The sequence below is a fragment of the Pezoporus flaviventris genome, unplaced genomic scaffold (assembly GCF_033815535.1).
Source record: "Pezoporus flaviventris isolate CSIRO_AGI_PZ_B2104156 unplaced genomic scaffold, CSIRO_AGI_Pfla_v1 ptg000107l, whole genome shotgun sequence".
NCBI classification, from domain to species: Eukaryota; Metazoa; Chordata; class Aves; order Psittaciformes; family Psittacidae; genus Pezoporus; species Pezoporus flaviventris.
In genome coordinates, this window is record NW_026892655.1 from 1,181,072 (window position 1) to 1,196,546 (window position 15,475).

The 15,475-nt window shown below is 64.8% G+C and overlaps 3 protein-coding genes across 3 annotated transcripts; 2 read left to right on the forward strand and 1 right to left on the reverse strand.

Moving 5' to 3' along the window:
- Positions 1 to 662: 662 nt before the first annotated feature.
- On the forward strand, positions 663 to 3,625 carry NT5C3B (5'-nucleotidase, cytosolic IIIB). Its single transcript, XM_061477737.1, has 9 exons — positions 663 to 709; positions 815 to 913; positions 1,342 to 1,411; positions 1,750 to 1,796; positions 2,012 to 2,097; positions 2,260 to 2,349; positions 2,681 to 2,843; positions 3,110 to 3,310; positions 3,496 to 3,625. Exons 1-9 carry the CDS (start codon positions 707 to 709, stop codon positions 3,604 to 3,606), a joined length of 870 nt encoding a protein of 289 aa, XP_061333721.1. The 5' UTR covers positions 663 to 706; the 3' UTR covers positions 3,607 to 3,625.
- A 1,515-nt stretch (positions 3,626 to 5,140) lies between these two features.
- On the reverse strand, positions 5,141 to 9,835 carry FKBP10 (FKBP prolyl isomerase 10). The gene is made up of 10 exons (XM_061477729.1): positions 9,476 to 9,835; positions 8,060 to 8,205; positions 7,781 to 7,970; positions 7,405 to 7,550; positions 7,136 to 7,325; positions 6,754 to 6,899; positions 6,315 to 6,504; positions 5,981 to 6,123; positions 5,711 to 5,874; positions 5,141 to 5,544 (listed from the first exon to the last, which is right to left on the reverse strand). The coding sequence occupies exons 1-10, from the start codon at positions 9,685 to 9,687 to the stop codon at positions 5,359 to 5,361; spliced, it is 1,713 nt and encodes a 570-aa protein (XP_061333713.1). The 5' UTR covers positions 9,688 to 9,835; the 3' UTR covers positions 5,141 to 5,358.
- Positions 9,836 to 10,996: 1,161 nt separating this feature from the next.
- P3H4 (prolyl 3-hydroxylase family member 4 (inactive)) lies at positions 10,997 to 13,911 on the forward strand. The gene is made up of 8 exons (XM_061477755.1): positions 10,997 to 11,530; positions 12,435 to 12,584; positions 12,691 to 12,862; positions 12,959 to 13,087; positions 13,177 to 13,322; positions 13,418 to 13,501; positions 13,620 to 13,761; positions 13,844 to 13,911. The coding sequence occupies exons 1-8, from the start codon at positions 11,054 to 11,056 to the stop codon at positions 13,855 to 13,857; spliced, it is 1,314 nt and encodes a 437-aa protein (XP_061333739.1). The 5' UTR covers positions 10,997 to 11,053; the 3' UTR covers positions 13,858 to 13,911.
- Positions 13,912 to 15,475: the final 1,564 nt, after the last annotated feature.

The following is a 15,475-nucleotide window of genomic DNA, read 5'->3' on the forward strand; positions in this document are numbered from 1 at the left end:
CTGCAGCTCCTTCATGCCATCAGCACTGGTATAAAGCTCCCCAGGTGCAGGCACCCATGGCTGCTGCAGTGCCCCTGAACCAGCTCGTGCAGGAGGAAGCTGGGGCCCAGGTTAGCTCATGTCAGTGATGGAGCCACAAGTGCTGAGTCTGCTGCTACCTTTGGACAGGTGGAAAGAGCCGCCTGGGGCTGAGGAGGGCATGTGGGGCACAGGGATCCCCATCCTGCTGTAGCTCATTGCTGGCTGCTTGTCATCGTGTCTGGGTGTACCAGGAAACAGCTCTGGGAGGGAAATGGATGCCCCATCCCTGGCAGTGCTCAAGGCCAGGTTGGACAAAGGGACTTGGAGCAAGCTGCTCCAGTGGAAGGGGTCCCTGCCCGTGGCAGGGGTTGGAGCTGGATGGGGTTTAAGCTCCCTTCAACCCAGCCCATCCCGGGGTCCCGCGTTCCTGCCGGTGCGGGCTCTGAATCCGACCCGTGCGTGTCTCGGTGCCCCGGGCCTCGCTGGGGTTTTCGCTCCTCCTCTCTTGCCCCGTCCTGCCCCGCACCGCCCTGCGGGGGAAGCGCAGCCTCGGGCACCGGCCCCGCCGCGCCCCCAGCGGCTCCAGGCGGCCCCGCACGCTCCGGCCCCAGCCCCGGCTCCGGCTCCGGCTCCTCCCCGCGGTTGCGCGGCCCCGGCGCTGCTCGGCCCTGCCCGGAGCGCAGCGATGGTGAGCGCGGGGCTGCGGGAGCGGGGCCCGGCGGGGGCTGGAGGGCACCGCAGCCCCGGGAGCCGCGCTGGGGCCCGGACACCGCAGCGCGGTCTCTGCCCGCAGGTGCCCGAGCTGGAGAACGCCACGGTCCTCATCCGGCACCCGGAGCGTGCGGCCGGGATCATCCGGTCCCTCAAGGAGCAGGGGGCGAGCAAACTGCAGGTACCGGTCCCGGGGGTGGGGGGCGCGGTGAGGGGTTGGGGTGCTCCGTGCCCAACCCGGTGCCGGGAGCGCCGTCCCCACGCTGCGCAGATGGAGAAGCCCCAGGGGAGAGGCAGGACCAGGGGGGCGGCTCTCCCTGGTTGGGCCCTTTCCTTCCCTGTTAATGCACGATACGAATATGACCGGGTGCCCAAACAGCCCCCTCTGCCCACGGCGGTGTCAGCAGGATGAAGCCGTTTGGTGCTGACAGGCGCCCTAGGGCGGGAGGGTGATGGGGCTGGCAGCCCCACGGAGGCAGGAGCATCCGCATCCATGGCCGCTGGGCTCTGCACCCTGCCCTGGACCTTGCACCCTCGCAGCGCCTTGGCTGACTCGGCCAGGGCAGAGCGCGCTGCCTCACACCGGTCCGGGCTCCTCTCACCCCCCAGGTCATTTCTGACTTCGACATGACCCTGAGTAGGTTCGGCTGCAACGGCCGGCGCTGCCCCACCTCGCACAGTGAGTCCGAGCCCTTGGCGCTGCTGCTGTTCGCTTCCCGTGTTTGTGCTCTCGGGCTCTGTGGCTCCCGTTCGCCTCCTCGCACCTCTGCCGAGCCCACCCGCTCCCTCCCCTCTCCTTGGGCAGCCCTGCAGAAGCTGCCCCCCGGCCTTGCTGCTTCTCCTCCTCGCTGTCTCCTCACCAGCGCTGATGCTGCTCTCACAGCGCCTGTGATCGGCACCGTGCCACGCAGGGCTCGCCTTTGGGAAGAGCCGGGGCTGGGGCTGCAGGGCAGCCGCCTCTTGGGAAGCCTTCGGGTGCTGCTGGGCTGCAGCACCGGCTCCTCACTGTCCTTGCAGATATCCTCAACGACAGCCGCGTTATCAGCGAGGACGGCAGGAAGAAGGTGGGTGCCTGCTGCTGCTCGGCGCTGTGGGCTTTGTGCCTATCACCCATCATCAGGAGGCTGCAGGGGTCCTGTGGCAGCTCCCCAGGCTGTGCCCCAGCCACTGCTGATGGAAGGAGAGGTTACGAAGGGAGGTTTTCGTCTGCCTGCTCGCTGTTGCTCAGCCTCTTCAGGCAGGACGTTCACTTCGCTCTTTTCCATCTCTCCACCGCCAGCTAAAGGATCTGCTGCACTATTACTATCCCATAGAAATCGATCCCAACCGCACCCTGGAAGAGAAGCGGCCCCTCATGGTGGAGTGGTGAGTGCTTGGATGGGACGAGCTTCGCCTTGTCCTGGCAGCTGCTTGTGCCTGGGTTCTACAGGACACGGGCTCGAGGTGTCCCTGGGCTCGGTGGCAGCGCCGGGAGCTTTCATTGCCCAAAGGGTGCTTTGGGAAGCTCCTTCCTCTGCCTCTCCCCAGGTGGAGCAGGGTCCATGAGCTCCTGACACAGCAGAACATCCGGAAGGGGGACATAGCCCAGATCGTCAGGGAGTCGGGAGTGATGCTCAGGTACGGGCTGCAGGCACCGGCAGCAGGCAGGGTATGGGGGCAGCTCCCCTCTCCACTGCTGGGCATTATCCAGGCCCTTGGCTCAGCATCAGATGTTACCCACAGCACAAAACCGTTGTGCTAACGCTCACTATTAAAGCTGGCCTTGCTGGTGATGGTCCTAAAACTGGCTTGGCTTGAAGGAGCTGCCAGTCCCAGAGGAGAGATGGCTCCATTCCTCCGGGCTTTCCCGAGCCCAAGTTCTCCTTCTGCATGGAAATCGTGTCCTGGCATTCTGGGGCTGTCACACCGGGGGGAACGGGATACCCTGTAACGGGCACCTCTGCTGCAGGGATGGATTCAAGGAATTGTTTGATCAGCTGCACGAGCACAGCGTGCCCCTGTTCATCTTCTCCGCTGGCGTCGGGGACGTCCTTGAGGAGATCCTCCGTCAGGCCAACGTCTTCCACGCGAACATCAACGTGGTCTCCAACTACATGGACTTTGATGGGGATGTGAGTTCCTGCATCGCGTGCGTGTGGGGATGCGGAGAGGAGGCCCCGGCTGGGACCGAGGGCCCCGATGTGCTTAAAGGCACCGCTAGGTTCAAAGCTGCCTGTTTGATCCCTGTGGATGGAGCTGACTGCTGGGGCCATCTCCTTGTTCCAGGGCTGCTGGGTTTTCCTTGGGGTATCCCGGAGATGAGGGCCGGTGCCCTGGGAGCATCCCCATTCCAGGAAGGGAGCTGTGGCCCATGGAGGGGTTTGTCCTGTTTGCACAGGGAGTCCTCACGTGCTTCAAGGGACCTCTCATCCACACCTACAACAAGAATAACAGCGTCCTGCAGGGCACGGAGTACTTCCAGCAGCTGAGCACCAGGACGAGCATCATCCTGCTGGGGGACTCCATGGGCGACCTGACCATGGCAGACGGCGTTCCCAGCGTGGAGAACATCCTCAAGATTGGCTTCCTCAATGACAAGGTGGGAGTGAGAAGCAGTTCCTTGATCCCCTGTCGTCCTTAAGAGAGCCCTAAAGAGGAGCTGCCCCGGTGACGGGGGGAGCATCATCGCTGTGGTCCCTGACCCCTCTCTGTGGTAGCATCAGGAGGTGCTGTGAGTGCAGCAGCTTCATTCTCAGTCCTCCCTGCTCCATCCCATTGCTGTAGGTGGAAGAGCGGAGGGGGAAGTACCTGGATGCCTACGACATCGTGCTGGAGAGAGACGAGACGCTGGACGTGGCCAACGGGATCCTCCGCTACATCCTTACGGAGACGTGAGCTGGGACGGCTCCGGGTGTCCTGCCCCGGGCAGAGCTGGAGTTGATCTTCTGCTACCTACATCCTGATGCTGGGCTGGCTCCTGCCCCTTTGCACATCCCGACCTCACTCACCCCCTTTGGGCAGCCCTGGAGGTGGAGGAAGCTGCTCCACTGCCTTCACCCCACATTGCCCACATCTGCTGCTTCCCACTCAGACTTCATCCCATTCAGACTGCATATCCCACCCAGACTTCATCCTATTCAGGCTTCATCCCACTTGGACTTCATCCCGTTCAGACTGGGACTTCATCCCATTCAGACTGCATCCCACTTGGACTTCATCCCATTCAGACTGTGTATCCCATTCAGACTTCATCCCATTCAGGCTTCATCCCACTCGGACAACCCCTTTTATGTCTCAGGTAGAGATGCTCCACACTTGCTGCAGTGGTCAAGCATGGAAGTGGAGATCATTTGCTGTAGTCTGAGGACAGATGGAAGTGGTTTAATTTCCTCCCTGTGAAAACGAGTCTCTTCTGTTGTCTCTGGGCTTCCAAGTGCCCGGCTGAGCTCCAGGGGTAGCATCACCCACCCCATGTGCCCCATGGACACCCTGCAGCTCCCGGCCCTGCTGTTCCTCTCGCTCCGTTTCAGCTTTCAGTGCCAGGGCTGCTGCATCTCTGCTCCCAGCTCCAGGTATCCCCATCCCTTATGGAGCCACCGGGCACTGCAGCATCATCCCCCTGTGCTGGAGCATCCCAGGAGGTTTGGTTCCAATCCTGCCTGACCCAGCAGTGCTGGAGCCTGGAACCCCCCTGCATGAGGAATGTTCCATGGCAAAGTAACGTGGCACAAAGCAAACTCCTTGGAAACCAGTAGAGATGATTTATTTGGTGGAAGGCAGCACTCGGTGGAGGAGCTCTCTGGGACCCGTTGCACTCTTCTCTTCTTGCATCCCTTTGACCTGCAAGACACTTTTAGAGGCAGTTTTGGGCTGATTCCTCTCATCCGTGAGGGCTGCTGCTGCAGGGCAGGGAGGATGCAGGCAGGGAGGATGCTGCTCCCTGAGGGCCGTTTCTGGTTTCCTGCTCCCAAAGGCAAACAAGGGCTTTGCCAGCTCCCTGCTGCCTTGGGGGGTGCTGGGTTTTCTGGAGCAGCAAATGCCTGCGGGACCTTGGGGTTTTGCCCTGGGACCTGAGCCCCTTCCAGCCTCTTGTCCCAGAGAGGATGCTGGGGGGAGCAGGGGCTGGAGCATTCAAGGCTCAGCCCCAAACCACACCGCGCTGCTGCAGCAGCGAGGGGCAGCTCCCTCCTGCCTGCCATGGGTGCAGCACATGGAGCAGGACGTGCAGCTACTGGCTGGGGAGGAAGGGGATGGGGATGGGGATGCTGCTGCCCTGTGGGGAGCTGGGAGCAGGGGGGCAGAGTGGGGTTTGGCAGCAGGGAAGGGCTCCAGGGTCTGGCTCCACAGCAGAGGTACCATGTGCAGGGCGCAAGGGGACGGGGATGCGGGCGCTGCTGTCCCCGGGGTGGATGCAGACCCCGTGGGGGTGTTTCCCACCTTCTTGCCTGGGTTTATTTGCTGGGGCTCGGTGTTTTCCTGCCCAAAGGAGCATCCAAAGCCCCTCAGTTAATGGATGGGGGGGGAACCCCCAAATGCTCTCCCCTGGAAGGGCTGGGGAAGGGCAAGGGCAGGTTCCTGGGGAGGGGGGGACCGGCCAGGGCATGGCCAGGACGAGTCCTGTGTGCAGGGAAGAGCAGGAGCTGCTCCTCAGAGCTCCTCGTGGATCTTCTCCTGGTCCTCATCCGACTTCAGCTTCAGCTCCTCGGGGCTGATCCTCCCGTCCTGGTTGCGGTCCTGGTTCCTGAACATGTCGGCGATGACTTTGTCCGGGTCGGAGCCGGGCATGAGCCGCCCCTTCCCTTCCGCCACCTGGCTCTTGATGAAGGTGGAGAACTGCAGCGGGGACAGGGGGAGAAGCTGCTTCGCTCCGCGCACCCGGCTCCCTCCTGCGCGGCCCTGGGTGCCTGGCTCCGGCATCCCTGGGATGCTGCTCCCCGCCGTGGGGTCCCCGGTGTCCTCCTGCACCCATCACCCGGGGGCACTCGGGGCCCTCACTCACCTCCTCAGCCGGGATTTCCCCGTCCTTGTTGAGGTCCATCTGCTCGTAGAGGCCGGCCGGGGGCTCCCCGTGCCAGATGAAGAGGTATCCCTCGGGAACGCCCTCCTCCATGGAGATCAGCTCCACCTCGAAGCGGAGCACGGCGCTGCCCGGCACCCCCCGGGCTGCAAAACCCCACGAAGGATCCCGATGGGCGAAAGCCTCCAGCGCCCATCGGCTGATGGGGGAAAGGACCCCGGCCCCCCCGGCTGCGCGCAGGATGCTCCCTACCTCCGCTCTCGCCGTGTCCCAGGTGGGGGGGGACGATGAGCACCCTCCGCTCCCCTGCGCACATATCCAGGAGGCCCCTGTTCAAGCCCTCGATCACTTTGTTGGTGCCCAGGGTCACTTCCTGCGGCTTCTCGTAGTCGTGGCTGCAGCAGGCACAGAGGAGACCCCTTGGTCCCCGTCCCCTGTGCTCCATCCCGCTGTGTCCCCAAACCACCCCGCTCTGCCCCATGGCCGTGCTGCCGATGCGCCAGTGCTGCCCCACGGCACGGGGCTGCTGCACCGGCGCCTGTCCTCGCCCCAGCCCAGCACCGGCAGGATGCGTCCCAGCACGCACGAGGAGAAGAGCTTGGTGCCGTCCAGCAAGGAGCAGTTGTAGTGGTAGCGGATGAAGTCCCGGGGGCGGGTGGTGAGGTTGCAGCCCTCCGGCCGGTACAAGGTCTCCATCTCCACCGGGTCCTCGGGGTTGTGGAAGTCAACGATGTGGACGTCGAAGATGAGCACGGCTGAGCCGGGAATCTTGTTCCCTGGAAGGGGAGGATGAGGGGAGCTGCGGGAGCCCCGCGGTAAAGCCCTTTCCTGCATCTCCCCATAGCGCATCCATCCCTCGGCACGTGTTGGTGTCAGCCCTTCCCCGGCCCGTGATGGCCCCCACGACACCCAGAGCCCTGGGGATGGTGGTGGTCCCACCTGGTCAGAGCTTTCCCCATGGTGTGGGATGCGCAGGGCTGAAGGAGGGGATGCCGCAGCGCGTGGTGCTGGAGCCGGTGCTTTACCTGCTCCGTTCTCCCCATAGGCCAGGTGTGGGGGGATGACCACGCGCCGCCTCTCCCCCATGCAGACCCCCTGCAGGCCCTGGTCCATGCCGGGGATGATGTAGCCCTTCCCGATGTAGGTGTTGTACGTGTGGTTGCGGGAGTAGCTGCGGGGACAGGAGCAGAGCCTGGGGTGATCTCAGCCCTGCTCCCAAACCCCTTGTCCCGGCCTCTGCCCCGCTCCCCCGGAGCCAAACCCTCCGCAGCAAACAGGGATTGTCCTTTGCAGCCGGTTTTGCGCCCTTCCCACCCTCTCCTCCATCAGTTCTCCAGCTTTTCCATGCTGCTGAGCACGGGGATGGAGAGGGCGGGCTCAGGGACCTCCCCACTTCCCTCCCCACACCTGGAGTCAAAGAGCGTCCCGTCCATCAATGTCCCGTTGTAGTGGTAGCGGACGAAGTCCCCGCTCGCAGCGCGGCGCTTGCAGGGCTCGGGCACCTCGAGGTGCTGCAGGGACACCCCGTCCTTGGGGTTGTGGAAGTCCACCAGCAGCACGCTGAACACCAGCGACGCCTGCGGCGGGATCACGGACCCTGAGGAGGGGACACGGATCAGCCCGCGCCGGGGCCTGGCGCGCAGGGGCGGGAGGGAATGGGGCGATGCCCGACCCACCATAGCCCTTCTCCCCATAGGCGAGGAACGGCGGGATGATGATGCTCCTCTTCTCCCCGGCGCACATGCCCAGCAGCCCCTGGTCCATGCCCTTGATCAGCCAGCCCGTGCCCACGTAGGTGTCGTAGGTGCTGTTCTTGCTGTAGCTGGTGGGGAGGAATAAGAGTGGGGACGGTGCCATGTGGGAAGCTGGTTTGGGATCACGGAGCTGCACCGGCCCTGCCGGGATGCAGGGAGGGAAATCACAGGGGGAGGCTGCTGTGGCCGGGGTGCAGCTTGAGCCCCCATGTCCAGCACCTGCTGGTCCCTGCCCTCCCAGTGCCCCCATCCCCAGGGCAGAGGCTGCATCCACCTGCAGCATCCCGGTGCCCTGTACCTGGAGTCGAAGGGGGTCCCGTCCAGCAGCGTGCCGTTGTAGTGGTAGCGCACGAAGTCCGAGTCCTCCACGGTGCGGTTGCAGTGCAGGGGTCTGGACAAGGAGGTGACCTGCAGCTTGTCCTTCTTGTTCCAGATGTCCAGCATGACCACATCGAAGTACAAGGTGGCGTCTGGGGGGATCAGCCCCGCTAAAGGGGCAGCAGCGAGGACAGAGCAGCTTAGGTCAGGACCCCCGCTCCCAGCAAAGCCTATGCAGCCCCCCCCCAGCCCCACGTACCCACGCCGATGCTGCCGTAGCCGAGGTGGGGGGGCACGATGAGGTGACGCCGCTCGTTGACGCACATGCCCTGCAGCCCCCGGTCCATGCCCGTGATGAGGCGCCCGACACCCACCACGCCGGCCACCGTGGCCCCTCGGTCGTAGCTGGGTGAAGGGGCAGAGCCGTCAGGGGTGCGGGATGGGGGGAAGCCCCCGATGCTGCTGGTGCTGGGGGAGCCGAGTGCTCAGCACCCAGGGTTTTGGGGTGCATCAGGACCCCAACCATGCGAACACAGGGCAGCCTCGCGGTGGGTCCCTGCGCTGCTGCAGAGCCCGCAGCCCAAAACCATTGATGCTGATGGGCTCAATCCTGCACTGCCTGTGGTGGAGCTGCATCCTGACCTGCACACCCAGCGCCCTGCAGGCAGGGGAGTGCAGATGGGACCCTCTGGGTGCAAAGGACATGGGTGATGCTTCCCATTGGTACCCAACTCTTCGACACCATCCTCATCCATGGAGCTGGATGCTGCAGCTCCAGGGCTTTCTGCCGCTTCCAAACCCTTTGCATACAGCATGTTTGGAGCTCTATGGAGCAAGGAGGGAAGGAAAGAGCCCAGGCCTCATCCTTCCATTGCAAATCCGGCTTTATTTGTAAACCTGACAATACTGCAAGAAGCAACTGGGGCCGTTTAGGATAAAGTGAACCCTCCGTCCCCTCCCATGTGCAGCTCATGCTGCCACCCTGCAGTCAAGACAAGGAGTTCCTTTAGCAGGGAATGTCCCCAGGCTCCCAATGCATGTGGGGTGTGCACAGCAGAAGGTGAATCTCATCACCCAGTTACTTTCTCCCCCGTTCATGCTCCCACTAAAGACACATTAAACCGGAGCAGCATCCCTTTGCTTTCCTCTTAAACGTGTCTGTGTGGAAAGCTTTTGCTCCTGCACCCTCTGTCTCTGCCCTTTGGTTGTGTCCCTCACTCTCCCCTTGCTCCCGGTGCTGCAGAGCAGGGACTGCCCCGACACAAACTGCTCGCAGCCACTGGGAGCAGAGCAGGATCGGTGCCCAGGCTGAGGAAAACCAAGTCCGGCCAGAGCAAAGCCTCTTAGGTAATGAACGGGTTTCACTGCTGCCACGTTTCAAAGGGCTTCCAGTGCTTCCCTGCCCCTGCACATGCAAATACATGTCCTGAGCGCAAAACGCCTCCCTCAGGGACAGATCCTGCCCGTGCCTGGGGCTGAGGGCGTGCAGGCACCGATGGGCAGGGGCTGCTGCTTCATGGGGCCCTCGCCCCCAGCACCCACCAAAAGCCTTCCTTGGGGTCCAAGCATGGGGCTGCCCCGGAGCCTGTCCCTCCCCTGCTGCCCCTTGGGGACGCAAGGCATGCAGGGGTCCCCCCCGGCACCGCATGCAGTGGTGAGGAGCCGAGGGCTGTACCTGGAGTCAAACTTTTGGCCATCTTTAAAGGTCCCATTGTAGTGGTAGCGAATGAAATCCCCCATCTGGGCCTCCCGCAGGCAGATTTTGGGGATGTAGTATCTGTCTATCACCACGTCTTCCAGCGGGCCGGGGTCGCCCAGCCCCGGCGCCCCCAGGATGCTGAGGAGGAGGAGGAGGAGGAGGAGGAGGAAGACGCTGCCGGGGGCCATGGCGCTGGGAGGCTGCAGCCGGCGGAAAGGCAGCGGGAGGCGGAGGGACGGGGCCTGCTCAGCTCGGCCGCCCCTTCCCGTGGGATTCCTGCCCGGAATTTCTGTACACGTGTCCGGGCCTGCCGCTTCCTCAGCCACGATCCCAACGCCAGTCCCGTCCCCCCCCACACCACGGCACCACCGGGGCGATGCCACAAGCGGGCAGCGCTGGGAAGCCCCAGGGGAAGCTCCAGGGCAGCTCCCGCAGGACGGGGTCGGGGTGAGGGTTTTCTTTTTCCTCTCCTTTTTGTGTTTTCCTTTCTTTTCCGCAAAGGAAGAGCCCAGCGGGAGCTGCTTGGAAGCGAGTTTGTGCCGGGTCCTAGCGCTGCTGCCTCTTCCCGCTGGAGCCATCGCTCCCTCAGCTCCGGATGCTGCTGCTCAGTCCCCTGGCAGAGGGAATCCGAGGGATTCAGTGTTTCAGTAACACCTCCTACTCCTCAATCTGCTTTTATTGGGTGCTGATGGTTAAAAATACCCCCCCAAAAGCCTTTCCCAGATAGCAGCAGCACCAAATGCACCCGTACGTGTTGCCCCTGCATCCCCACCTCCCCAAACCGTGATGGGCACCGTGATAAGAGCCCTTGGCAAGTCCCAGATGGGAATTCAAGACAACCCGAACCAAAACCCGGGTTCTCCGAGGGGCAGCGCCCCGGGTGAGGACAAAACCTCAAGCACCCCCCTGGAGCCGGGGCTCAGGGTGCACGCAGCGCCCGGCCTGCATCCTGTGGAGCTTGCGGGAGCAGGAAGAAGCCTCAGCAGTGTCCTGGCTCCTGCCCCACGCTGTGACATCCCTCAGTGCCACTGGCCAGCCGGCAGCAAGGCGCTGGGCTTGGGCTGCGGCCAGCGTGGCCATGCCAAGGCTGGCTTGGGGCAGTGCTAGGGGCTGGCACGGCACCGGCTCTGTGGCCACCAGCTTGGCACCAGCCACCAGCGCTGGGATGGGGCCACTGCACGGGTTTGGCACAGCCCAGCACCCCGGGGTCCAGCGCAGGGTGCGGGATGCTCTGAGCTGCAGCACAGGGCACACGCAGCACATCCCGCTCCACAGGGCAGCGCCGAGCACATCGCCGGGGTCCTGCAGCCCCGGAGCCCGCAGTGCGGGGCGCAGAGTGACCCCCTTCACCCCGCGACAGCGCGGGGTGCGGGAGGGAACACACGGGAGCCGCGCAGCACCGAGCACGCCCCGTGTTGCGCTGCGCCGGCCGCGCAGAGCCGCACTAAGACCCTGCGCGCCCGCCGCGCACCGCCCCTTCCCCGCCGCCCGCCCCCCTGCGCGGAGCGGTGCGCGGCGCTGCGCGGGCAGTGCGCGGCGGCGGAGGCGGCGGGGATGGGCGGCGCGGCGCTGGCGCTGCTGCTGCTGCTGCTGGTGGCGGCGGGGGGGCCGTGCGCGGCGCAGTACGAGGAGTACAGCGTGCGCGGGTTCCCCGCGGACGCGCTGGAGCCGCTGCAGCGAGCCTACGCGCGGGCGCTGGAGCAGTACGCGGGCGCGCAGTGGGCTGAGAGCGCCCGGGAGCTGGAGGCGAGCCTGCGCCTGCACCGGCTGCTGCGCGACAGCGAAGCTCATTGCCACCGGCGCTGCGCGGAGCCGGGCCCCGCCGAGGAGCCCCCCGCCGATGGGGACCCCGCGGGCCGGGAGTGGGAGCGGGAGATGCAGCTCTTCGGGCAGCTGCTGCGCCGCGCAGGCTGCCTGCGCGCCTGCAAGCGCGACCTGCCCGTGTTCCAGCTGCGCTACCCGCCCGCGCAGACGCTGCGCGACTTCCAGCGCCGCCTGCCCTACCAGTACCTGCACTACGCGCTCTTCAAGGTGAGCCGGGGGCGCGCAAATGCCGCGCAATGCGGCTGGTGGGAAGAAGGAGGAAGTGGTGGTGGGGGATGTTCCTGTGCCTCCATCCTGCACTGCCCTGGTCTGTGCCTCCTCTTTTACCCTTCACCCTGCATCCCCCCAGCTCTGCACACTCATCCTGCACCCCTTGTCCTCCTCTTTGACACCCCCATCCTGCATTCCCCACCCTTCACTCCCAGCCCGCACCCCCTGAACCCCGTTCCCTTCTATCCTGCACCCTGCTGTCATTTGCTTTCCTGTCCTGCACCCCCCACCTGGCATCCCCCCCTTGGCTCCTCCATCCTGCCCCTGTGCCACGGCACGTCAGCATCATCTGGGATGCATCAGGATGTGAGTGGAGTGCCTGGGACTGGGCCCCTGTGGTTGCATCCCCCCATTCCACCTTGTGTCCCCCTGGTCCCCCGGCGTCCCCCTGGCCAAGCAGCCTGAGCTGGCAGGACCAGAGCCACTGTGGTTGCTGCAGGACGTGTCTGGATGCCTCAGCAGGGAGAAGCCCTTGCCTGGGCTCACGGTGCAGACATGGAGGGAGGTTTTGGATGCAGCTGCCCAAGCTCTCTGGTGGGGGCCTCTCCCCTCCCCAGGCACGGTGCTGAGCTGTGGATGCTGGTTTAATGCTCAGTGCTGGCAGGGGCAGGGGACAGCCTGGCCTAGATTCTTAATGCCTTTTCCTCTTGCTCGCTCTGGCCCAAACCCATCTCATTGATGGCTCCTTCGCCCCCCCAAGTCTCACTCCCCTGAAGCTGCCATCCCAGTGCTCGTAAAGCAGGAGGCTCTCCCGGGATGCATGGATCCAACCCGCACCACGTGGATGTGGGGTTCCTGAGGGGTTGACCTGTCCCCACCCTGCCTCTTCCCCCTTCCCCAGTCAAATAAGCTCGAGAAGGCCGTGTCCGCTGCCCACACCTTCCTGCAGAAGAACCCCAAGCACGAGATGACCTTGAGGTACCTGAACTATTACAGGACGATGCTGGATGTGGATGAATACCTGGTGGACCTGGAGGCTCAGCCCTACGAGGTGAGGAGGGCCATGGGGTTAGGGCTGGGGCTGCTGGGGCTGCCAACGCCTGGTCCTGCCAAGCCCTTTGGGAGCATCCTGAGCCCCGGTCCCTGACCTCCCGCAGCCGACATTCGTGCGGTCGGTGAAGCTCTACAACAACGGCGACTTCCGGAGCAGCGCGGCCGACATGGAGCAGGCGCTGGCTCAGTACTACCGGGCGTACGAGGACTGCCTGGCCGGCTGCGAGGGAGCCTACGAGCTGCAGGACTTCAAGGACTTCTACCCTGCTATTGCAGGTGACTCGCTATGGGGCAGGGGAACAGCGCGTTGGGACCGGGGTGGGGGGGCAATGGGGTGCAGAATGTGATGCTTCACACCCCACACCCCCCCAGACCACTTTGTGAGCGTGCTGCAGTGCAAGGTGGACTGCGAGACCGAGCTCACCCCCAATGTGGGGGGCTACTTCGTGGAGAAGTTTGTGGCCACCATGTACCACTACCTGCAGTTCGCCTACTACAAGTGTGAGTGATGGCGGGGAGGACGGGGCAGCCCCAGGGTGCTGCGGGTCCCTGGGCTGGGTGTCACCGGCTCTGGGCGCTGCTCCCCACAGTGAACGACGTGCAGGATGCGGTGCGCAGCGTCGCCAGCTACATGCTCTTCGACCCGGGGGACACCGTGATGCAGCAGAACCTGGTCTATTACCGCTTCCACCGCGAGCGCTGGCGCCTGCGTGAGGAGGACTTCGAGCCACGGCCGGTGAGGATCCCCCCCCCACAATCCCGAGCCCCATGTCCCATGGCTCCGGTGGGGACGAAGGGGCTGATCCAGGCCTCGCTCCACCCTGTGCCCAGGAAGCCGTGCACTACCACAACCAGACGGCCACGCAGAAGATGATGCTGGACTTCGCCAGGCAGTACCTGCAGGCTGATGATGAGGTAAACGATGGCCACGCTTTGGGGTGCGAGTGGGTGCTGTGGGTACCCCTGGGGAGGGCTTTTACTCAGGTGGGGGGGGGCTGATCCAATGCCTCCCCCTGCCCACCCCACGTTGCAGATGGAGGTGGATGGGGATGAGGGGCTGGAGGTGCGGGACCTGCCCTCTGATGGTGAGTTCGAGGGTGAAGGTGACTACGAGGAGGGCTTCTTCGCCGAGTGGTGGCAGGAGCCCAGGACCAAAGGGGACAAAGCTGACCAAGGTTTGTGATGCTGGGACAAGGGGCCGCACCATGGGGCAGGGGTGCCTGCTCCCTGGTGCCACCGAGCCCTCCATGTTTGCAGAGACCCTGTCGTGAGCCAGGCGAAGGGGCACGGCCCTGGCAGAGCTGGGTGGTGCTGGTGGCCCTGGGCTCCTGACGGCCCCGCCGCGGAAACCTTGGGCTTGCAGGGAAGGGCTGATCCTGCCCAGAGCCCTGCGGCAGCGCTGCCTCTGCTGCCCCGGCATCCCTGTGCTGAGCGCAGCCCCATGCCTGTCAATGGAGCATCGGCACCGCTGAACCTTCCTGCCTGCCCACGAGCTCCCCCCGGGGCCACCCTTGTCCCCAGGAGCCTGATGGTGCCCCACAGCACCGGGTCACTGTGTCCATCAGCTCCTTCCCAGGGCCTGGGGACACTGCTCCATGTTGTCTCAAGGGGCTGCCCTGCTCCGGAAGCAATGCACGGGGCTGCCCCATCCCAGGGCTCCTTCCAGGGTCCCTTTGGACCCCATGTCCCAGTGATGGGATGGGGATCCCGGTATGCTGGCGTCCCCATGGTGCCTGGCGAGGCCGCATCGCCCATGCCCTGTGTGTGCCTTGAGTTCTCCCCCCACCAGCCCTCTGTAGCCTCAAGCTCCGTTAATTTAATACTTCCTGACCTGCACGGGTGCTTTTTAGTCCTAAATATTTACTTTTAATAAAGTCCGGACCAGTCTTTTCATGGCTGCCTCCGCCTGGGGACTCCCTGGGACTGGGCTATCCTATGGGCCGGGACGGGTTGGGGGACTGGATGCCCCCATCGAGTAGGGGAGACCCCACAGGGAGCCTTGGGGGCCATGGGAGCCTCTTGTGGGGCTTGGGAGGGTCCTGACCACATGATGGGAACAGTGAATGGGGCTGGGGGGGGCTGCAGGGGGGCAGGATGGGTGCCTGGGGGTGATGTGCATCACCTGCTGCTTGGTTTGGGGTTGCATCACCCCGACACCGGTCACTGGGGGTGCCTGGTGCTGCGGCTGGCCCGGAGGGTGCAGCGTGGCCCCTGCCTCTGTCCCAGGGTGCCTGGGGGGGGGATGCCCCCCTCCCGCCGGGCGGTTTGGAGCCTGTTTCGGGGCCGCTCCAGGGGCTGCGGGCCCGTGCGTGCCCCGGGCACGGGGCACAGGGCAGCACCGGGGCGCGTTCCTGCTCCCATGGAAGCTGTTGGCTGCGAGGACTGAAACCGAGAGGGTGAATCACGGCGTTGGCCCCGGGGCAGGGCAGGGCAGGGAAGGGAATGGAATGGAAGGAAGGGGGTGGCGGGGAGGCTGCCAGGACCCGCCCTGCCCGGCCCCGCAGCTCCCATTTCCCAGGGCTTTCCCAGCTCCGCGCTGGGAGCAGGGATGGGGCTGAGCCCCCAGACCCACTGCAGGGCTCGGGGCTCGGGACAGCGCTGGCGGGGGGCAGCCCCTTGCCCCCTGCGCAGGGCAGGGCTGTGCCTGGACGGGGAGGATCGGGGTTCGTCACCCATGGGAGTGGAGCTGGGGCTCGGCCCAGGGGCCAAAGGCTCGATGCTCCCAACCGGCCTCCGCCCTGCTCTGACGCGCTCCTGGGCACCGTGGCCCTCGGCTCACGTTGTGGGACACGGTTCCTTGCTCCTGCTCCTCTGCTGGCACTGGGTGAAGCCGCTCAGAGTCCCAGGCCGGCTGTCCTGGGTCCCCTTCCTGCTCCCCCCTGCACCACT

Excerpts from the sequence above, each read along its gene's own strand:
- NT5C3B (XM_061477737.1), top strand. Across the intron at positions 914-1,341 it reads AGGGGGCGAGCAAACTGCAG|GTCATTTCTGACTTCGACAT; the intron begins GTACCGGTCCCG and ends CTCACCCCCCAG. Across the intron at positions 2,098-2,259 it reads CGGCCCCTCATGGTGGAGTG|GTGGAGCAGGGTCCATGAGC; the intron begins GTGAGTGCTTGG and ends GCCTCTCCCCAG.
- FKBP10 (XM_061477729.1), bottom strand. The coding sequence starts at position 9,687 with ATGGCCCCCGGCAGCGTCTTCCTCCTCCTCCTCCTCCTCCTCCTCCTC. Across the intron at positions 7,971-8,059 it reads CTACGGCAGCATCGGCGTGG|CGGGGCTGATCCCCCCAGAC; the intron begins GTACGTGGGGCT and ends CTGCCCCTTTAG. Across the intron at positions 7,551-7,780 it reads GGGACCCCCTTCGACTCCAG|CTACAGCAAGAACAGCACCT; the intron begins GTACAGGGCACC and ends CCTCCCCACCAG.
- P3H4 (XM_061477755.1), top strand. The coding sequence starts at position 11,054 with ATGGGCGGCGCGGCGCTGGCGCTGCTGCTGCTGCTGCTGGTGGCGGCG. Across the intron at positions 13,323-13,417 it reads AGGACTTCGAGCCACGGCCG|GAAGCCGTGCACTACCACAA; the intron begins GTGAGGATCCCC and ends CCCTGTGCCCAG. Across the intron at positions 13,502-13,619 it reads ACCTGCAGGCTGATGATGAG|ATGGAGGTGGATGGGGATGA; the intron begins GTAAACGATGGC and ends CCCACGTTGCAG.